This window comes from Balaenoptera acutorostrata, chromosome 14 (genome assembly GCF_949987535.1).
Source record: "Balaenoptera acutorostrata chromosome 14, mBalAcu1.1, whole genome shotgun sequence".
Lineage (NCBI taxonomy): Eukaryota > Metazoa > Chordata > Mammalia > Artiodactyla > Balaenopteridae > Balaenoptera > Balaenoptera acutorostrata.
This window is the reverse complement of record NC_080077.1, coordinates 21,872,615-21,896,309: the sequence shown is the minus strand read 5'-3', so window position 1 is coordinate 21,896,309 and position 23,695 is coordinate 21,872,615. Positions and strand designations below refer to the sequence as shown.

The 23,695-nt window shown below is 38.6% G+C and overlaps 1 protein-coding gene across 1 annotated transcript; it reads right to left on the bottom strand.

The window, feature by feature from the left end:
* Positions 1–1,948: 1,948 nt before the first annotated feature.
* On the bottom strand, positions 1,949–23,432 carry FUCA2 (alpha-L-fucosidase 2). Its single transcript, XM_007171322.3, has 7 exons — positions 23,114–23,432; positions 17,855–18,042; positions 14,505–14,844; positions 12,957–13,167; positions 12,522–12,712; positions 4,069–4,177; positions 1,949–2,828 (listed from the first exon to the last, which is right to left on the bottom strand). Exons 1-7 carry the CDS (start codon positions 23,320–23,322, stop codon positions 2,688–2,690), a joined length of 1,389 nt encoding a protein of 462 aa, XP_007171384.3. The 5' UTR covers positions 23,323–23,432; the 3' UTR covers positions 1,949–2,687.
* Positions 23,433–23,695: the final 263 nt, after the last annotated feature.

The following is a 23,695-nucleotide window of genomic DNA, read 5'->3' as shown; positions in this document are numbered from 1 at the left end:
GCATCCAGTATGATCTTACCTCAATATTTACCTTAACTGCATCTGCAGAGACACTACTTCCAAGTAAGATCATATTCTGAGCTTTTGGGTAGAGGTGAATTATTGGAGAACACTATTCAACCCATAACAGTAACAAACTCAACTAACCCTTGGTAAACATATATTGCAGCAAGTGAAAATCAAGGTGAAGCATGTGCCAGACAGAAGCCTACTAACTGAAAGCCTGCAGCTTGCCTGGGCGTCAATCAGTATGCTTTTCCAAGGAAATGGAGAGCATCCGTTAATCTAGTGAGTTGTTTAAATGGAGATTACTTAAAACAGTTTCTACTTTCTCCTTCAAACTTGTATAAATGTGTTTGTTACTGTGTATATATAAAAATCTGATATGAACAGTTATTTATTTTTTTGCAAGTTAGGAAGGTTTTTATCTAACCAGGTCTTTTACTTACAAAACTGAAATGAACAGAAGGCAAAACATCTGTCTTGTTTTCTGTTGTCCTAATTCATATTTATTTGATTAGCCTGACCTTTTAAAGTAATTGTGTTGCTTCATGTGGCACTCATAAGAAAATGAGATAGTCTTATTAAAGTGATATCCATATTTTAAATGATATCAATGTCTAAATCATTCAGTCTAATAATCTAGCTTTGCTTGCCTTCAATATTTCTCATCATTAAAGAAAAATCCAAAGTTACTGAAGTTCAAAACAAGTCAATTTTGTGCCTATTTAGTAACTCTGGGAAAAGGCACAATTGCTTGGAGGGATAAGAACTATTGGCTTAAAATAGGTAACAAGAGCTCTGATGTTTAATTATCCTTAGTATAATTCTTGCCCTCCATACCAATGATAATGCTAGGAATTTGATGGAATATTTTTAAATGTTTGTTATGAGTCCCACTTATAGTATATTTCACATATAAGCAAGGTATACCTTAAATAAACTTAAATTTGGTATCTCATTCTGTTTCATATATAATGTCTGGTTATTAGCAAAGCATTTTATCAGCACCTCTGAATGCTGAGCTGTATTTTATCATTTAGCTCCCTCACAGCTACCCATTAACTAAACCCTATACCTAACTATAATTTGCTTACATAGTTCCATTTTCCCTCTATATTCTCTTATTTGTAAAGGTCAAGATGGACAGGGTAGGAATTTAAATGATTGACATGTTTTTAGTCTCAAAAATACTTTCTTCAAACAAACAGATGACCTCACTTTTATGTTAAGATTCTTCTAACCCTGTTTATTTGGGTTTGTTTGAGGGCTTTTTTCCTTTTTTTGTTTTTCCTTAGTCTAGTGTTCGGGATCATGTAAATCTGTCTTTGTTGGACCTCTAATAAAATGTTACTTGGGATTTAGAACTCTTAAAGTACTTATTCATGTAAATACTTTGGCATGGTTTCAAAATTTTGATAGTTGTAGAAACTTCAGCAATGAATAATTTTTAAGAATTTCAACTTCAAGATGATTTTAGAAAATAAATATGAATAGTATTTTATTTCCCTGTCTACTTGAAGGACTTATAGGGAACAGTGAGATGTCCGCATTTGATTGATATGACAAAATGAAGCCTGTAGCACTTCAAATAAAGATCTAGCCATGTGGAACATCTTTTGTTAAGGGGAGTGAGTTCTTTAATCAGTGTTTCTTTAAATTTACATCAATATCAGTATTATTTTTGCTTCATTCTTAGGGAAAATCTGAATAGACTTCCTAATTTTCAGCTGGGTGTTCAACTTCAATTTGCTTAAAGGCATATACAGGAAGTAAATTTATTAATTTAAATTTGACCTCAAATTAGCCCACCTACAAAAATAGGCCCATACCTCCAATCCCACACACTCACCTCCCCCTGCCAAAAAAAAAACCTGGAAGAATATATATTAAAATATTAGTAGTGGTGATCTTAACAGTGATTTTGCCTTTAAGCATTTCTGTATAATTTTAAATATCTATAGTGAACATATCAGTTTTATTACCAAGAGGGAAAAAAAGACAATTTTTTTTTATAAAAAGAAAATTACTGTAAATATTGGAAATAAATATTAAGCCAAATTTATTATATACCTATGAACCTGTATTAGTCGGCTAGGGTTGCCATAATAAATACCACATATAGGATGGCTTAAACAACAGTAATTTATTTTCTCACAGTTCTGAAGGCTGAAAGCCCAAGGTGTCATCAGGTTTGGTTTCTCTTGAGGTCTCTGTCCTTGGCTTGCAGATGGCCACCTTCTCACTGCATCCTTACATGGTCTTTCCTCCATATGCTTGCATCTGTGCTCTTCCTCTTCTTATAAGGGCTCCAGGCATATTGGATTAAGGTCCCACTCTTATGACTTCATTTAACCTTAGTTACTTCTTTAAAATCTCCAAATACAATCACATTGGGGCTCAGGGCTTCAACATGTGAATTTGGCAGAAGACACGACTCAGCCCTTAACACCACCAATTCCTCACTACTCTGAAACAAAATCCCCACCTCTGAATCACACATGGAAATAAATTCAGTGTGAAGGGACATCAATAGCAAAGTGCACTGGAGAGTTAAACCAGTTATGTGAGTAATTTAGGAAATTCTGGGCCAATTTTACATTTGCTTTCTCTGTGTGCTACAATTATAGAAACCTGATACATTCTAGTCTTAGATATAACTGCATCAGGAAGCACTCTACTGCAAATCAGGTCACATTAGTTAGTGCTAGAGCCCAGCCCCATTTACAGGGCATCTGATGAACAGTTAGCTGAGGCAGTTCTACCATGATGCCATTTTGCTCCAAAGGAGTCCATTGAAGTGGCTGTCCATGTCCCAGTAGTTCAACCTGAAATTAAAAACATACACACAAATGTCTCCAAGTGTATCTCTGACTTCCTCACTTTATTGGGAAGGAGTGGTTTATATCTCTTAAAAAGCAATGTGGACAGGAGATTCAGTTTTTACTTTTATTTAGTGGATCACAAGCTGTTTTAAAACGAGTGTATTCATCTGTCTTGCTCCCATATTACTCTCAAAAGTGTGCAGGATTTGGGGAAGAATTTTAAAGATTGAGTAGTGTCAGAGTAGAGAAAATTATTCTCAAACCAATCTGCATGACTAAGGCCTGCCCAGTTCTCACACAGAATGTTTGAAGAAAGGCTCAGCTTCCTTATCCAGCCACCATTCCTCCCCAGATATTCCAATAACCTCCACTAATCAACAATACCTAAGTGTGATCAATTATTACTGTAACTGTTCTATATTCTTAGTCTTATATAAGGTGAATTTAAATAAGTAGTTTTCTATATATCTATGGTTATTTTGAACCAGAAAACTTTGCTTATCATGTAGAGTAATACAAAAACAAAACCCATGAACTTTCAAATAACAGTATTAATGGCAGCCAAAGAGAACATAAATAAAGTAAAAAGATAATGTCATGCCCAGGACACGAAGCTGTAATTAAACATCAGATCTGAACTCTTATCTCCTTTTCTGCCTGATTGGCCACAAGTGTTAGAAATGAAATATGGAAAAATGATGCAAGGAAAAGCATTTGGACAATTCATATCCCAGAAAATTTTCAGTTTCTTAAAAATAATCTATAAAATATATCAAAGTGAACTCAGTGCCAGAGCTGATGGTTACAACTGTGAGATTAACCTTTAATTTTCCCCCAGTTTTTTGTGAACTTGAAATGGTAGGGCCATGACATCTCATAGTTATTCAGATGTGTTCTGGGGTGTGATGTCAGGGGAAGAATCTGGACTCCAGTTTTACGAAAAGAGTCACTTTGGATGCATGCAGTGAGCCTGAACAACATAGAATGACTGTGAAGAAGATATTTTAATTGATATGCATGGAGATAATGTAGCCGTTTTATAGGTTTGGCTTTCTGGGAGATGAAAGAAAATTTTCAAAGGTTTTTGCCAAACATTGCCATTGATGAAGGCCATTTTTAAATTACTCTTATGAGGTATAAGAGGAACACATATAAGGCTCACCCTGAAGTTAAAAGTTATGTCTTCATTAGGTTATTCTAGTCAGCAAGTTAAAGGAACAATAAAGACAAAATTCCCTCTTACCTCTGTTGCCCCCAGAGTAGCTTTGGGCTGACCAAGAAACAGCTGTCCTGATGTGGGCCATTTGAGAAACATGGCATAGACCAATTTGTTTTTAGGTTTGGATGTGTACCTGGTTAAAAGGGAAAAAAAGCATAGTAATATTTCTCGTTATTTATGGGTCAGGTCTAGAATTATTTTACAGAGATACTTCCATTCAGTAAATATTTACCAGTGTTTTTATAGAGTGAAGGAAAACTAGCCCGTTGGTAGCATAAAAAGCACCCAGAAGGGTTCTGATTCCAATTCCCGTGTATGTGTGTGGAGTGGGGGAGAAGTTCCCCACACCACCAAGCAATTCTCGGACACTAACTGAGTGTCCTACAATTCAACTCAATTCTGACACCATCTACCCAGAGATAGTGTCAGATTCCACAGGTTAAGGGTTTAGTCCTACAAGACTGCCCCCTCCCCAAATTCAGACACCAGTCACAAGTCCAGATTGTCACCTGGGCTTCTGACCCACAGGCTATAGAGTGGAGCTTCCTACGACCCCCTCCTTGAGTTCAATTAATTTTCTAGAGCAGCTCACAGAATTCACAGAAACATTTTACTTCCTGGATTACAGGTCTACTATAAAAGGATATATCTCAGGAACAGCCAGATGGAAGAGATGCACAGGGCAAGGTATATGGGAAGGGGCAGGGAGCTTCCATGCCCTCTCCAGGTGCCCCACTCTCCCTGTACCTCCACCAATCCAGAAGTTCTCTAAACCTCATCCTTGGGGTTTTCATTATTGATTAAATCAATGACCACTGATGATTGGTTCAACCTCCACCCTCTCACCCCTCCCTGGAGGCCATGGGTGGGACTGAAAGTTCCAACTCTCTAATAACATGGTCGGGTCTCCTGGCAACCAGCCCTCATCCTTTGGTAGTGTCCAAAATCACCTCACTGACATAACAAAAGACACCTTTATGGCTCTCATCACTTAGGAAATTCCAAGAGTTTTAGGAGCTCTGTCCCAGAAACAGAAAAAGACCAAATATATATTTCTTATTATAAATCACAATTATCACAGCACCTCTCTTCCTCACTTCCCCAGTGCTAAAAGGAAGTTCTTGGAACAGAGATTTATCTAGTACTGCGCTTCTTCATCAGACTTTTCTCATGGAGCTGGAAACAGGTGGGGGAATGCGAGCAAAGAGCGTAAGATGCAAGAATAGATGGCTTTCCACCTGATGATCAAATCTTCATATTCCTTCACTCAACAGGTATGTATCTGTCGACGCTGGGCCCAGTACTGTGCTTGGTGTTAGGGATACAATAGAAAACAAAACACAGTTCTTGTAAAGTTTAAACTAGAGTGAGGAAGAGAGACATCAAATAATCACACAAATAATATAGAAGTGTGAATTTTTATAAGCACTATGAAAGAAGAGGAAATTGAAAGATTATAACAAAGGCATCTTTTTAGGTTATACCATTAGCAAGAAAATGACATTTAATCTGAGACTTAAAGGATGAATGTGAGCAAAAGGGAAAAGGTAAGAAGAGTAAGGTCTAGACAAAGAAAACAGAATTCATTCATTTTTTCACTCAATTATTTGACAAATATTTATTGACATCTTAAAATGCTCATCACCGTTTCAGAGCTGGAGACATAGCATTGAACACAGTCCCTGTCCTCATGGAGCTTACATGTAGTGGAGAAAATTAGAATGAGCAAAAAAATATATGTCAGATGATGATTAAATGTTATGGAGAAAACTGAAGCCCAGTAAGAAGAATAGAGCATGCCAGTGTAAAAATTAATAAACAAGAAGCTTAATTATAATAGAGTCAGGAGACCAGAGAGGGGAGCTCCCATGCCCTGCAACAATAGCAGAGCCCACAGGAAGAAGGAAAACTCCTCTTATTTCCTAGCAACATCTCAGCCAATGAAAAGCCATGGACTCTTTGTTTACTATAGCTTTCCCAACTTCCTTTTCCCCCCAGTAAAAGAGTTCTCCTTCCCTTGCTGTGCAGGGACTTGCATGTGGCTTGCCATGTTTGCAGACCCCAAATTACAATTCTTTGCTGATCCCAAATAAACCCACTTTTGCTGGAGAAATAACTGGCAGTCTATTTTAGGTCAACACTAGGCTGGCAAAAAGGGATCTAGGTGTTCTTTTAAATAGAATAGTCAAAAAAGAAAACTACAGACCAATATCACTGATGAACATAGATGCAAAAATCCTCAACAAAATACTAGCAAACAGAATCCAACAGCACATTAAAAGGATCATACACCATGATCAAGTGGGGTTTATCCCAGGAATGCAAGGATTCTTCAATATATGCAAATCAATCAATGTGATACACCATATTAACAAATTGAAGAATAAAAACCATATGATCATCTCAATAGATGCACAGAAAGCTTTTGACAAAATTCAACACCCATTTATGATAAAAACCCTCCAGAAAGTAGGCATAGAAGGAACTTACCTCAACATAATAAAGACCATATATGACAAACCCACAGCCAACATCGTCCTCAATGGTGAAAAACTGAAACCATTTCCACTAAGATCAGAAAGAAGACAAGGTTGCCCACTCTCACCACTATTAATCAACATAGTTTTGGAAGTTTTAGCCACAGCAATCAGAGAAAAAAAAAGAAATAAAAGGAATCCAAATTGGAAAAGAAGAAGTAAAGCTGTCACTGTTTGCAGATGACATGATACTATACACAGAGAATCCTAAAGATGCTACCAGAAAACTACTAGAGCTAATCAATGAATTTGGTAAAGTAGCAGGATACAAAATTAATGCACAGAAATCTCTTGCATTCCTATATACTAATGATGAAAAATATGAAAGTGAAATTAAGAAAACACTCCCATTTACCATTGCAACAAAGAGAATAAAACACCTAGGAATAAACCTACCTAAGGAGACAAAAGACCTGTATGCAGAAAATTATAAGACACTGATGAAAGAAATTAAAGACAATACAAACAGATGGAGAGATATACCATGTTCTTGGATTGGAAGAATCAACATTGTGAAAATGACTCTACTACCCAAAGAAATCTACAGATTCAGTGCAATCCCTATCAAACTACCACTGGCATTTTTCACAGAACTAGAATGAAAATTTTCACAATGTGTATGGAAACACAAAAAACCCCGAATAGCCAAAGCAATCTTGAGAAAGAAAAATGGAGCTGGAGGAATCAGGCTCCCGGACTTCAGACTATACTACAAAGCTACAGTAATCAAGACAGTATGGTACTGGCACAAAAACAGAAATATAGATCAATGGAACAGGACAGAAAGCCCATAGGTAAACCCACGCACATATGGTCACCTTATCTTTGATAAAGGAGGCAAGAATATACGATGGAGAAAAAACATCCTCTTCAATAAGTGGTGCTGGGAAAACTGGACAGCTACATGTAAAAGAATGAAATTAGAACACTCCCTAACACCATACACAAAAATAAACTCAAAATGGATTAAAGACCTAAATGTAAGGCCAGACACTATAAAACTCTTAGAGGAAAACATAGGCAGAACACTCTATGACATAAATCACAGCAAGATCCTTTTTGACCCACCTCCTAGAGAAATGGAAATAAAAACAAAAATAAACAAATGGGACCTAATGAAACTTCAAAGCTTTTGCACAGCAAAGGAAACCATAAACAAGATGAAAAGACAACCCTCAGAATGGAAGAAAATATTTGCAAATGAAGCAACTGACAAAGGATTAATCTCCAAAATTTACAAGCAGCTCATGCAGCTCAATATCAAAAAAACAAACAACCCAATCCAAAAATGGGCAGAAGACCTAGACATTTCTTCAAAGAAGATATACAGATTGCCAACAAACACATGAAAGAATGCTCAACATCATTAATCATTAGAGAAATGCAAATCAAAACTGCAATGCGATATCATCTCGCACCAGTCAGAATGGCCATCATCAAAAAATCTACAAACACATGCTGGAGAGGGTGTGGAGAAAAGGAAACCCTCATACACTGTTGGTGGGAATGTAAATTGATACAGCCACTATGGAGAACAGTATGGAGGTTCCTTAAAAAACTAAAAATAGAACTACCATACAACCCAGCAATCCCACTACTGGGCATATACCCTGAGAAAACCATAATTCAAAAACAGTCATGTACCACAATGTTCATTGCAGCTCTATTTACAATAGCCAGGACATGGAAGCAACCTAAGTGTCCATCGACAGATGAATGGATAAAGAAGATGTGGCACATATATACAATAGAATATTACTCAGCCATAGAAAGAAACGAAATTGAGTTATTTGTAGTGAGGTGGATGGACCTAGAGACTGTCATACAGAGTGAAGTAAGTCAGAAAGAGAAAAACAAATACCGTATGCTAACACATATATATGGAATCTAAAAAAAAAAAAAGGTCATGAAGAACCTAGGGTCAAGACGGGAATAAAGACGCAGACCTACTAGAGAATGGACTTGAGGACACGGGGAGGGGGAAGGGTAAGCTGGGACTAAGTGAGAGAGTGGCATCGACATATATACACTACCAAATGTAAAATAGCTAGCTAGTGGGAAGCAGTCGTATAGCACAGGGAGATAAGCTCGGTGCTTTGTGACCAGCTAGAAGGGTGGGATAGGGAGGGTGGGAGGAAGGGAGACGCAAGAGGGAAGAGATATGGAGATATATGTATATGTATAACTGATTCACTTTGTTATAAAGCAGAAACTAACACACCATTGTAAAGCAATTATACTCCAATAAAAATGTTAAAAAAAAAAAAGATCAGAGGATTGTTAGGGGATTCTTTGGCTCCTCTGTGTTTATACTAACCTCAAATTAAATATCTGTACATTCTGTTCCATTAATTTAAATCTTCACTAAACTTACTTTGTTAAAAGGAATAGACAACTTGTTCTCAAGGTAAATCAGTGATGAAGAAAACAGAAAAAATCATAGACCTTCTGATTCTCTAGACTGATTCCTTACTGATTTGGAGACAAACTTCAAATTATAAAAAATTATTTTGAGCCATGTTAGAAATCATAATCACTCTCACATTTGGTAATCTGAAGCAGTTTTAATTTCTTAAACCAATGGCATTGCTGGAAATTACCTGACCCCTAAATTTTAAAATGTGTTCATTTATTCAAAAATTATCTATTTGTGACTACAATGTACCTGGAACTCTTTTAAGTTCTGGGTGTACAACAATAAAGAAGAAAGTCTACATGCAGAAAAATAAAAAAATAAAAATAAAAATAAATAGAATAGTCAAGGAATACCTCTTTGAGGAGGTGGCGTTGAGGAGACCTGAAGGATGTGAGGGAGAACCACATGAGTAGAGGAAGAGAGAACAGCAAGCACAGACGTCCCAATGCAACAGTATGCTTGGCCTGTTGATAGAACAGCAAGGAGGGCAGAGTGGCTGAAGGAGAGGAAGTGAGGGATAGCATGATAGCCAGTGAGATCACAGAGACAACAAGGTGATCGTTTTTATAGGACCTTATAAGCCTTTGTAAGTCCTGGATTTTTCTCTAAGACTGGAAGCCGCTGGGAGTGTCATAACCTGACTTATTATTTAAAAGGTTTTGTAGCAGATAGATTAAAGGAGCACGGATGGAAATAGATCAGACAAGAAGCTACAGAAATAATCCAGGGGGGAAACGATGGAGACTCACAGGAAGAGGGTTGCCACAGAGAGGATAAGAAGTGGTCAGATTCCAGATATATTTCAAAGATATGACGAATTTACTGATGGACTGGCTGTGGGATGTAAAAGAAAGGGAAGTTAAGAATTCCAAGGTTTTGGGCCTGACAGGCACCTAAAAGGATGAAGCTGCCATTAACTGAGATGGGGGAGACTGTGGGTGGAGCTAATTTAGAGCAAAATTTTAAGGACCTAAGTTTTGGACACAACAGGTTTAAGATGCTTATTTATATTTTTAAGTGGAGACGCTGACTAGGAAGTTGAACATATGAGTCTCGAGTTTAAGAAAGATGTTTGCACTGTAGAGGTCATCAGTATGGCATTTAAAGCCCTGAAAATAGATGAGATCACCTGGGGAATTAAAATAAAGAATAGAAGTCCAAGGGCTGAGCCTCAGGGCACTTCAAGGTTTAGTGGTTGGGGACTTGAGGTGGAACCAGCAAAGGAGACTAAGAAGGAATGGCCAAGAGGCACAGTGAAGACAGAGACAGCCATCACCTGGGGCGAATGCTGACAGTAAGCTCAGATGATAGGGACCGGGACTGACCCAGTGAGGGAGAGGTTCCTGTGGACCTGGATAACAGTGATTTTATAGAGTGTGGGGTGGAAGTCTGACCAGAGTGAGTTAAAGAGGAAAACTGGAGCAAGAAACTGGAGATAGCAAGTAAAAACCATTCTTTCAAGATGTTCTGCTATAAAGGAAAGTAGAGAAATGGGAAGGTAGCTGGAGATCTAAGTAGGATGGAAAGAGTTCAAGATTAAAAAAAACAAAACAGGTTTTTATGCTGATAGGAAAGGATCTAACAAAGAGGGGAAATTGAAGATGAGGAGCAAACGGGGAGAATTGCTAGAACAATATCCTTGAGTGGATAATCTGGGATGGGATCCAGGATACAGGGGTTGGCTTTAAAGTCAAAAGTGAGAGCATTTGACATTGTGTGTGTGTGTGTGTGTATTCCTAGTCACATTTAGCTGCACAGGCGCAGACATGGAATAAGTAAAGCTGAGTTTAATCAAAGCTGAGTTTTAATGAGTGTTGACATTGTGTGTGTGTGTGTATTTCTAGTCACATTTAGCTGCACAGAGGAAGACATGGAATAAGTAGAGCTGAGTTTAATCAAAGCTGAGTTTTAATGAGTACGACAGAGGGAGAGAGAGTTAAGGAGTTGAGGGTGGATGCACTGGAGTGATGCATAGAATCTGACCTGGATAAGGAAAAAGAGAAGACATGAGAGGGTTGAGGCAGGAGGAAGAGGAAAAGTGACAGAATCAAAGACGGCAGATCCCTTTGGAAGCTGAAGTGAGCTGAAATATAAGAGGTGGGAGTTAGACAATGGAATGCTTCAGACTGAGAGCATAGAAGGAGTACAGTTATTGGAAATGCAAGGTCTAAGGTACGACCAACAGAAGGGGAAAGGATCCCTAGAAGGGAGGAGGTACAGGAACTGAGGGGCCAGCAAATTAGAAGAGCTGTGAATATAGACATTAAAATCACTACGAATTATGTGAAGAGTAGTTCTGGGGACAGTGACAGTGAGCCAGGGCTAAAATGTCAAAGGATTTCAAGGGTAGCCCTGGGAGTCTAGATAGTTATCTAAAGATGCAGCAAGGAGGGGAAGCACACGCGATGAACCTGCGGGGAGAGAGCTCCTCTGGTGAGGCAGGGAGAGCAGGCCACTGGGCTCGGTGCAGTGGAGCCAGACTATGGCTTTATAGGTCTTGCTAATAAGTAGTTTGGCTTTTATCTTTACTTATTGAAAGAAAATGTAATGGAATAATGGTTAACCATTGTCAAATCCCAGATCAGACACCCTCATAGTCAAATATAAACACAGAAGCAAATTCTAAAACCCAAGTTAAACTAGCCTCTGTAAAATGAAAGATTGGTTCTGAGTTCTTATTGTGGCTTCTCCCAGACCCAGCATTCGAAAATTCTATAGTCAGTTGCTTCTGTGTAGACTGCCTTACTTTATTTTCTTCAATGAACTGACAATTTGTTTTAAGTCGTAAGTTCAAGGAAGATTATTTAGTCTAATCTTTTGATATATACTTGATCAGGCTGTACTCGCTTTGGTGGCAACACAAGGTGAATTTTTAGAGCTTCACTAATACTACTCTTATTTATATATGTTAAGACCCCACATCAGTAACCACCATATTTGCAGAGTCTGACTCATTGGCCCATAGAACTTTCCAAAGCTCAGACAGAACCTGAGGTAAGGCTTTTAAAGGAGATACTAGTTAAAAGAAAAGTTAGCCAGTTAAGATAATTTTAAAGAAACTTCAGGTTTAGATTTATTAGAATAATAGGAACAAGGTACAATATTTTTAATCAATTTAAATAATGCTGTTATTTTTGCAGATTTTTAATATTTTTTCTGCCCTTCCGCACCTCCTGCTAATTTGATGCGATGTAGCACCTGCAAGAGTTAGAATTTACCTGACTAAACCAGAAGTCTCTTTTGGATTAACCACTCAGCATTTTTTTTTCATTTTACTGAATGGTCTACAATTTTTGTAAGAGCTGAATATTTTTCCCTGAAATCTGTCCACTGTTTGGAGGAATCTAGAGATGATTTCAGCTCAATTTGATAAATAATGTGTTTTAAAATATGCTAATTTCTTCTAGAGTAAGTAAAGGAAGTGTTTTGTGTAGGTGGGCATTCATCCCATTTCCTTTTTTATTTTACTTTTCTCTTTACCTCTGAGAAATGTTAAATGCCTTCCTCTATCTAATAGTACTTACCATACATCTGGGGTGACAGTGTCATTCTGGGATCTCCAAGCATGGGTGTCATAGATGGCTTCTCCATTGACTTTTAGCCAGGTCCCCATTTGCCTTAATCTCTCCTCAAAAATTGCAGAAATGATGCCATCTTTTGTGGGCCCAATATTCATCAAAAGATTTCCTCCACATGAAACTGTTTCTACAAGTTGCTAAAAAATTAAGAATAAATATGGTTCTTAGAGAAAGAAAACAATTCCATCCTGAATGTGTTAACATGTGGTATTTATGGGCTTAGACATATATATATAGTCACTATCTCGGAGAACACACATAGAAAAAAGAGTAATGTCCTGTGTTATAGACCATTGAGCTATACAATTTAGAAAAAATAATTCTCATACACCTACACTATTACAAGTGTTACCATAATGGTCACCAGACATTTTACTGTACCTTCACCAATTCTTCAATTGTAAGATAGTCAGAGATTCCAGCATTCCTCCTATAGCCCCAGGAAAACTGGTCTATTGTCATGCAGTTTTCCCATTTATGTGGCAAAAGATGTCCTGGGTTATAACGATCACTGCAGGTATAATAGCCACCGTGCTTACAGATGCTACCAGCTCCCCAACGGTCATTGGTCACCACTGTGTCCCGAACTGGGCTGAAATGAAAAGGATGATTTTTTTTTTTTTAAACAAAAAGTAAAAAATTTTTACATAAAAGCAGTGTCACTGAAAAGAGGTCTGACTGAAATCCACTCCTGGAAAATAACCATAGTGGAATATAATACAAAGCCCACGGTTTTGAAGTCAAATAGACCTGGGGAGATTGTAGTCCTGGCCTGTCACTTTCTAAGCTCCCTGTCCTACAGCAAGTTACCTAACTCTTCTGAATAATCAATTTCCTCATCTATTATTAGAACAGAACTAATTTATGTAAAACACCCAGCCCAGTGCCCAGCACACATAGCACTTATAAGAGTATTATACTATTATTTGAAGGTTCTCCTCCCTGCCCCCATATTGTGAATGATAGCTAAAATTGAATTTACAGTCAAGATATTCTTCACCTATGACTGAATAATCTCCTACATATATTCTAGCCTTTCTTTCTCTTACAATTGTGCCTAATATTGAAAAATCTCAGGAAAGTTGACTGTTATCATGGAATTCACTGTGGCATGAAATATCCCCACTACATTATTCATCGTAGCAGTTGGTACCTCCTGCACTTCTCCACTTAGAGGGGATCGTTTGGTTCACAAACTGAAGTGGAGGGCTCCCCATATTTCCTTTTGGAAGGAGTACCTAGAGAAACTTCAGTTACATATCAAGAGCTCTCCAGAGTATTTGTATGTGCGCCCTTTGTGGGCCCAGAGAACACAAGCAGGACACTCCCTGACTTCCTAGCATGATACCAAGTACTTTCTAGTTACAAATATAAATTTGGTCCATATGGTGTAAGCCTTATAAAGGAGCTCAGTCAGAACTTCCTGTTCTAATGGGGTAGCTTGGAACATGCTAGAAAGCAAGAGGAGAGAACAGGAAGAGGTGAAATGCTGACGATGAGGGAAAAGAGGACACAGACAAGGGTGACATTGTCTGAGCAGCAAAGATTATCAAATGTATGAGGATGAAAAGAAGCAACTAGAGGAACTGAAAAGCACATCATCAGAAACAGTGATGAATAAATAGAGTTGTCCCAGAAGAGGAGATGAAAATGAGGACCCACAAAATTAATGTCTTCAAAGTTCTTGATCCTGTGATGTTTAGTCTGATTTCAAAATCAGACTATTGAGTTGTATTTGACTTCTGATTTGTAACTCTTGATTATTCTGAGTAAATATTGATATATCTAATGAGCATTATTTACAATGATTTCCTCCCCCATGCCACAAATGAGCCTGAGAGGACATATTTCAAGAAGCAAGGGAATTAAAATGTTATACATGTATTAGGAATGTTTAAGGTCACGACAGCAATCTAATAACACACACACCTCTCATTGTACAACCATGCTAGGAAGCCTGTGCTGTTCCAGTAGGTATCTGGGGCCCCTCCATCGCCATCTGACCACAGGACCTCGGGCTGATACTGGTTCACTAACTCGTAGAGCTCGGGCAGCATCTTAGACAGTGGATATTGTTGTTTCTGGAATGAGCTGGATTCATCCTCAAGGAAGAGCGGATGAAACCATTCAAAAAGGGAATAATACAGTCCAAAGTGCAGGTCAGTCCTGGTCCTAATGGCTGCTGCAAGTTCCTTGACAATGTCCCTCTTCGGCCCCTCATCTACAGCATTCCAGTTCCACGAACACTCTGAGCCCCACAAAGTGAAACCTGAAACATTATATTAAAAAGCTTGTAAGCATATCAATTCTGTTTTAGTAAATTTCCACATATACAAACACCAAAACAAATTACATAGGGGGAATTCCCTGGTGGTCCAATGGTTAGGACTCTGCGCTTTCACTGCCAAGGGCATGGGTTTGATCCCTGGTTGGGGAACTAAGATACCACAAGCTGCACAGTGCAGCCAAAAAAAAAAAACAAAAAGAAAACTTTCAAATTACATAGGCAGTACACGTAATATATAAATCACTGTTTCTACAAACAACTGCTTTATGGCAATTTTTTTCCATAGTATACATTTTGCTTTCATACAAGAAACAAATGAGAATTCAAACAAAGTAGAACAAAGATTTTTAAAAGCAACTCTCAGGGTTCCCCATAAAGTCCGTATAGTCTGATCTATCTCCTGTATTCTCCCCCTTAGACTATAAGCTCCTTGAGGGACAGCATCAAGTCTGCAGTGTTCTCTGCTATATCCTCAGCCAACAGCTAGCACAGGGTCTAGCACAAAATCAGCAATCAACATTAGCGATCACAGCTAAGACGGGAACATCTTCCACATCTACCATGCTAAACAATGACTTTTACTACTTACAGTGAAGATCCTGAGATGCACTCCTGCAAGATTCTTATTTGTCTTCTAAACCAAAAATTAAAGTATATTCCCTGGTTTTAGGATTATTTGTTTTATTATAGTATGATTCTTAGAACACTGGTGTCCATGTATAGTAGTAAGTCTCCTTTACCCTCATTATTCATTTTACCAAGGTGGGGGTGGGGTACTAGTCCCCAATAGTTCTGTACTTTGCAATGTACCCACCATTTGTAATCTCATCCTACTCTAAAATCATAAGCTTGGATGTCGTGCTTTAAATTACCTAAAAGTGAATTATCTACCAACTGAATAGGTAAGAAGAATGTCTGCCTTTACATAAGCACTTTGAAATAATTCATATTTTAAAAGGAATTTGCATTTAGATTGCTGGTTGTTCTATATAAAAACCATAGAAGCCCTATATAAACTGAAATACTTAAGAAATAATTAAAAAGCCTCAAAATGTTTAGTTGGCACCTAGGAACATAAATACATTGTTGCTGTCCCACTAAAATCTAAAAGAATCTTTATGAACAGACATAAGTAAGGTGCTTTGGTGCAACACTTTACTCTTGTAAATTAGGACAAGACTAAGACGGACACACTCTGGATTCATTTTGAAGAAGCTTTTAAAAGAGCTCACACTGGTTCTAAAGATGTTTGTGGTAAGCTTCAAAGCATTGCTGATGATATTTAAAGTCTTATTCAAAATGTTTCAACTTGACAGACCCTAATGTCTGGCGATGCTAAAACCACATGGGTTTTCGGTTCAGTAGCACCACCAGAAGCTCACACAGTGGTCTTCCTGCCTAGCCAGGCTCAGCAGGGTCTCTCCCATAAGCATGAAAACTTCCAACAATATGAGTCTTAGAGAGTTGATAAATGTGGGCTACATCATCTGTCCTCACAATGTGATTAAGAGTTGTTTTGTTCTGTTTTTAAATAAGCCCACTATGTAATACTTTGTGCCATACAGCTTGCAGAAGTTCCTAGGCATCAGGAAATCAACATGTTCACAAGCAAATACGCTTTATAAATATCCATCTCAGCCTGAGAAACATCTATAGGAGAAAATCATTAAGCCACTAGAATGTGGCCAAAGGGAAAAATATTCTAAGATAATTCCTTATTTGGGGTTTTGGTTCTTCCCTTCTAATCCCCTACCCACCCCTGGAGAAAATAATGAGGCAAAATTTTTTATTCCAAGGCAAAGATGGTTATGCAAACAAATTGTCTAATTACTAACATGCTGTTGGAACAATAATAATTTGCTGATGCTTCCTTGATCTTATAGATACTGGAATGGTAATGGGTGGAATCTATCCTATTAGTGGAAGATCACTATGATGGTAATTTTATGTGTCAACTTGATTGGGCCACTGGGTGCCCAGATATTTGGTTAAACATCATTCGGGATATGTTCCTGAAGGTGTTTCTAGATGAAATTAACATTTGAATAGGTAGACTGAGTAAAGCAGATTGCCCTCCCCAAGTGGGTGGGCCTCATCTAATCCATTGAAGGCCTAAGCAGAATAAAAGGCTGATTAAGAAAGAATTCTTTTCTCTGCATGTCTTTGAGCTGAGACATCAGTCTTCTCCTGCCTTTACACTCATACTTGGACAGGAACCTAAATCATCCACTCTCCTGGTTCTAAGGCCTTTGGACTCAGACTGGAACAATACAACTGGCTCTCTTGGGTCTAGACTTCTCAGCCTCCATAGTTGCATGAGTCAATTTCTTATGATAAGCCTCTTTCTATATATTATACTGCCTATTCGTTCTGTTTCTCTGAAGAACCCTAATACAACCACCGTGTTTCCTTTACATATTCTTCCACCATCTCTGATATTTCTGGGCACCATTACAGCTCCATAATCCTGTTCCTTCCAGGTGACCTGTGTCATTTTCATCACTAGCAAACTGTCCTCAATCGGGCCATATAAGAGTTGGCCAAAAGCACAACCTTGTGTGTCAGTCATGATGCAAAACTACAGCAAAATAATCCCCTGGGTGCCTTCCCAGAATGCATTACAGAGGTAGAAAGAAAGGAAGAATGCAATTCCAAGTGTAAACTTTGACCTGCAACCCACTTCCCACTTCAAATAGCTTCAAATCAAATCTTGGATTACTTGGAAATCGTTAAATATGCATATAACATAATGTGATCAGTTTCCATTTTTTCTCTGTTATGTGGAGGGTATGATCTTTCTGCATACATACTGCTTCTTAACTGGGTGGAACACATGGTCTCTGAAGTTGCAAGCAAATGTCAATAGCCACTTATGATAGCTCCTAAGAGAAAACTCTGATTTCATGTGGATGACCTTGCTTCAGTTTCTTGTTCCAAAAGAACTACTTTACATTTCATAACCACTGTGAGTTTTTGCAAATGTTGTACTTACCTTCATGATGTTTGGAAGTTAAGACAACATATTTGGCACCAGAAGCCTGTAAAATATCTGCCCACCAGTTTGCATCAAAAAATTTTGCTGTAAATAGTGGTCCAAAATCTGCATATGTGAAATCAGGAGGGTAATTATTTTTCATAAAGTCCACATAACTTGGTAACTTTTCCTTTTGCCAATACCACCTAAGGGGATGAAGGAAACAGCACATAAGCAGCATTCACATAAACATCTGAAATATAGTTATCCCTCAGCATCCATGCGCGGTTAGTCCCAGGAGCCTCAGCAGATGATACCAAAATCTGTGGGTGCTCAAGTCCCTTATATAAAATGGCAGAGTATTGGGTTGGCCAAAAGTTCGTTCGTTTTTTTCTGTAAGATGGCTCTAATATCACTTGTCTTTAACTTCATTCAAAACAATTTTGTTAGGTTGTATTGTGACAGCTGTCATATCAGCGTGCATTTAAAAAAAAACTTATCAAAATTGGTGAATTTTTGTGTAGACATTTTAATATTGAAGATGGAAGAAAAAAGTAACATTTTTGGTATATTATGCTTTATTATTTCAAGAAAGGTAAAAACATGACTGAAACACAAAAAAAAGATTTGTGCAGTGTATGGAGAAGGTGCTGTGACTGATTGAACGTATCAAAAGTGGTTTTCGAAGTTTCATGCTGGAGATTTCTCGCTGGACGATGATCCACTCTCAGGTAGACCAGTTGAAGTTGATAGTGATCAAATCGAGACATTAGTTGAGAATAATCAACATTATACCACGCGGGAGATAGCCGACATACTCAAAATATCCAAATCAAGCGTTGAAAATCATTTGCCCTTGGTTATGTTCATCGCTTTGATGTTTGGGTACCACATAAGTTAAGTGAAAAAAACCTTCTTGACCATATTTTCGCATGCAATTCTCTACTTAAACATAAAGAAAATGTTCCATTTTTAAAACAGATTGTGACAGGCGATGAAAAGTGGATACTGTACAATAATGTGGAATGGAAGAGATCGTGGGGCAAGTGAAATAAACCACCACCAACCACACCAAAGGCCAGTCTTCATTCAAAGAAGGTGATGTTGTGTATATGGTGGGATTGGAAGGGAGTCCTCTACTATGAGCTCCTTCCAGAACACCAAACGATTAATTCTAACAAGTACTGCTCCCAATTAGACCAACTGAAAGCAGCACTCGACTAAAAGCGTCTGGAATTAGTCAACAGAAAACTCATAATCTTCCATCAGGATAACGCAAGACTACACGTTTCTTTAATGACCAGGCAAAAACTGTTACGGCTTGGCTGGGAAGTTCTGATTCATCCGCCATATTCACCAGACATTGCACCTCCAGATTTCCATTTATTTCAGTCTTTACAAAATTATCTTAATGGAAAAAATTTCGATTTCCTGGAAGACTGTAAAAGGCACCTGGAACAGTACTTTGCTCAAAAATATAAAAAGTTTTGGGAAGATGGAATTATGAAGTTGCCTGAAAAATGGCAGAAGGTAGTGGAACAAAACAGTGAATATGTTGTTCAATAAAGTTCTTGGTAAAAATGAAAAATGCCTTTTATTTTTACTTAAAAACTGAAGGAACTTTTTGGCCAATACAGTCAGCCCTCCATATCCACAGTTTTGGTTATCTGTGGATTCAAGCAACCGTGGATGAAAATTTCCATCTGAGGTTGGTTGAAGCCAGAGATGTGAAATCCTCAAAAATAGAGGGCCAAGTGTATATTTATTGAAAAAACTCCACATAAAAGTGGACCAAACCTGTGTCGTTCAAGGGTTAACTGTAACTGCCCCAGCTCCCTTTACTAAATCCCCCTTACTCACATATTACCAAGATTCTCTTCCTCACTTTCCCATTTAGTTTGACTTCACCTTAAAGAAAGCTTATGTAAACTTCCATAGTTTTCCATCTATCCCTCTGTGAACTCCACTCAACTCATTAACCTGAACATTCTAGACAACACAGCCACCCATTTGCTCTTAATTCTTCACTTTTAAATTGCAACATGTAGTATCTTTACATAGTTAGTCCTTTGTAACATAAGTGATGAAGGCTTAAAAAGAAGACAAAGCACATAAAGCGTAACACAAATGTATTATATTCACTAGCAGAGAACAAGTCGGGGAGGAGATGACAGTAAAATTAAGAAGATGCTGTTATTTTAATATATTGACTCAGCCTTCAAGGATTACTGGTTATATGCGTGTTTTCTGAGCAATGGGGCCTAAACTGCCTAAGCAAAGCTTCAGGAGGAAAACAACATCGAAAACGTCATTTTTATATAAACATGGCAGTAATCTTATGCTCATGAAATAGATGCAAGCCCCATCTCTGACCCATCTTCTACTCTTCCTTCCACCACTCCTTTCATAAGAGTGTTTCTAAAGGATGAGTAAATTCATAATCAGCATTACATCCCCAAAGATGATCAGGAGGTTCATCCCACCGAGAAGCCTTCACTGAAGGACATAAGATGTCACAGGCACTATTCTTTACCTGCCCAAGAGTCAGATACATACTTTCCCAGTTTCCATCACACCTACCACATGGACACCTGACCCATGCTGGCCAACAGAACTTGAGGGGAAGCCAACTTGGGAGATTCTGGGAATGGTTTCCTCTTTAATAGAAAGAGATACGACTTGCCTTTGGACGAGGTTGTATGAAGTGATGCCTGTCCACCATCATGTGACCATGACAGGACAAGTCAACAGGCTGAGGATGACAGAAAGAGCTTAGGTCTTTGATTTCATCAATGAGCCAACTACCTCTAAATTTCTCATTATGTAGAGTAACAAACCCCTATTGTTAAACATTTTATTTGGGTTTTCTATACCTTGAAGTGAAAGTATCCTAATTGATCCATGATGCATTTTTACCTTTTAAATCAAACTACAAAAGAGAAACTGGGACAGTCAGAAAGTTAAAAGATAAGAGATTTATATTTTTTCCTAGCACATCTAATTTGAACCTGCATTCTCTATTATAGTCGAGTCACTTCTCAAATTTCATACTAATAGAGATGAGAAGAGGCACTTACAGTAAACAGCCCATAATTTATATTTGGTTTCGAACTGCCATTAAGGACAGTCAGATATACTCATCTCTACTGTTGACGGCTCCAGGTCAAATTGGGGTGGGGAGCAGAGATTTAGAGGGGACACAAAGGGAAACTATAGATAATTAAAGAATCTTCCACAGGGTTATTGCACTTCCAGACCATAAAAAATATACGCTGTTTTGTATGAGAATTATCTTTATTGTTCTAGGTCAAAACAAAGAACTTTGTGTTCATTTGTAGAAAATAAAAAGTTAACCATTACAAAGAATAAGATGACTCAAAACTAGCTGTTTTGCACAGAGCACTAGTTTCAATTAACAAACATCAAATCCTCTCTCAGCACCAAATGTATATTTACCTAATCTTCCCAGTTGAAGAAAATGGCAAATTCAAGTATAATTTATTATATCTTAAGAGGAAAAAATCTGTTAATTGATGTACCTTGCTAATCTGAAACATTTCAAAAATAAACTCAAAATGCCTCACAGCACAAAACTTGCAAAGAAAGATTTATAACATCCTGAAGCAAATATATTTGGTAATACAAGTTATGGGAAGAAAGAGTCCCTTGGTTTTTAAGTTGATTTCAAAAGAGTATATGAATAGTACTCCATAGTTTATACAGTTCTTTTACATCAACCGGCCTAACTGAATTAGAAAAGTTACGGGTTGCAGAAAGTCAGTCTCTTTATAGAAACTGGTACAATGTTTATAGTGTAACGTTAATACAATATATAGTTTATACTCTGTATTGTATCTGCCAACTAAAAATTGTCACTTGCCATCTGGTTCTATAAGAATGAAGTCGCTAACCACTGAAGTCACTGACCTTCATCACACCCTGGAAGGAGTTCAGGGTGGAGATCAGGAATGAGGCACTCTGTGCTCAGGGAAAAACTGGCAGAACAGGCCTTCAGATAATTAGATATTTTCAGGAGAAGATTTTATGAGCCCAAATTCTTGCATCTTCTCATATCTAGAAAAGCACTAAAATCACAAGGGAGACATCTGCTCCTGGTGACTAGCAGCACCCTTCTCGTGACCAGCAGTAACCTTCTGCCAGAATGCGTGCTTGATTGCACGTATCCCCCTTCGCCAGAATCACATATGTACTGATCTCTCCCCCCAACCTCTTCAGAGCAGTTCCTCAGAGCTCTCTGAGAGCCTGTCTCCCAAGCTTCAGTCCTCATTTTGCCCCAAATAAAACTTAATTCACAACTCTCACATAGGGCATTTTTTTTTCAGTTGACATATCTAACATATATTGTATATATTAAATTTGTTGTACACTATGTATATAGTATAAAGCAGGTTTAAATATTCATTGTTTATTTTCTTATTTCACTAGAAATATATTATATATGTATACTATATATATATATATATATATATATATATATATATATATATATAACATTTCTATCCTGAAGAACTTAAAATACCTGAGGTATTTAATCAGGAAAGTATGTGAGACACTTCAAAGTTGTAAGGGATTACATGCACATTTTTACATAGATCTCAAGGTAAAATCTAAAGAGCAATTTTTTGTGCAGCACTTTCCACATAGTGGTCTATTAATAATTGGGGTTTTTTAGGGTAAACATTCTAGAACTTTTTGTTTCTTGAGCCACACGTGGTAACATTTTAACATTAAAGAGCCAGTGAATGCCCAAAGGAACAGAAGTCTCACATACCCATGAATTTATGTTTAAACCATACTTCATGGCAGAACAACTAAAAATTGACAGATAGCAGCAGAACTGCGATGGGACAAGGTGTCTGATTCTCTAAGGACAAGGACGGCAGTTTAGGCCCAAGCTTCACAATATGACCCCACACAGTCGATTACTTTTCTGCTGTTTTAGTCATCCGGTGGCTACAGAGTGATAACTACAACTTGATAAGTGCAGCTATCAAGAAGCTGAGAAGCCAGAGTCACATCAGTTGTCTGACAACTCTTGCAGTCACACGGAAGAAAAATTCAGTGTTCACCCAGCACGAACCACTTACACAGTAAATTATTCATTTAACACCCGGAAATGCTAAACACCGCTAAAACAGCGGGAGGTGAAACTGACTAGGGGGCAAAACAAACCGGCATAGGCTGCGATCTGGGTCGTGGCTGGAGGCCAGTGGGGTGCAAAGCGGGGTCAGAGGAGACGGAGGGAGGTGCGCTCACCAGAACCATTCGCTCCCGAAACTGGGCACGGAGAACACGCCCCAGTGGATGAAGATGCCGAACTTGGCCTGGTCGAACCAGGCGGGCAGCTGGCGGGCATCCAGGGACTCCCAGGTGGGGTCGAAGCGCGCGGCGCCGCCAACTGGACCCGGCGGCGGCAGCAGCAGCAGCAGCGGGAGTACGAGCCCAGGCAGCTTCGGGGACCTCATGGCCCCGCGCCCGCCGTCCTGCCCGCACGCCCGCGGCCTCCTGATCCCTCGTCCTTCCGGGTCCCTGGCTAAGTACGAGCCGCCAAGGTCACCTGACCAAGCTGTCCTAGGAGAAAGGCACCCTCCTCGCTGGGATGGGAGTGGCCGCGGTCCCGGCGCCGGAGCAGAACGACCCCAGGAGGCCTGCATCGCTCACTTGCAAAACTAAGTACGCCAGTATTACCCCAAAGCCCGCCCTGAGGCTGCTCAGCTAAGCCTCCTAGTCAATCCGCTTGGGGGAGAAAAAACGAGTCGGGTTCAGGGACCTGTGGGAGCTCCTCTCCCCTCAACCGGCAGGACCCTTCTAGAAACAGCCGGAGAAGACGCGAGAGAC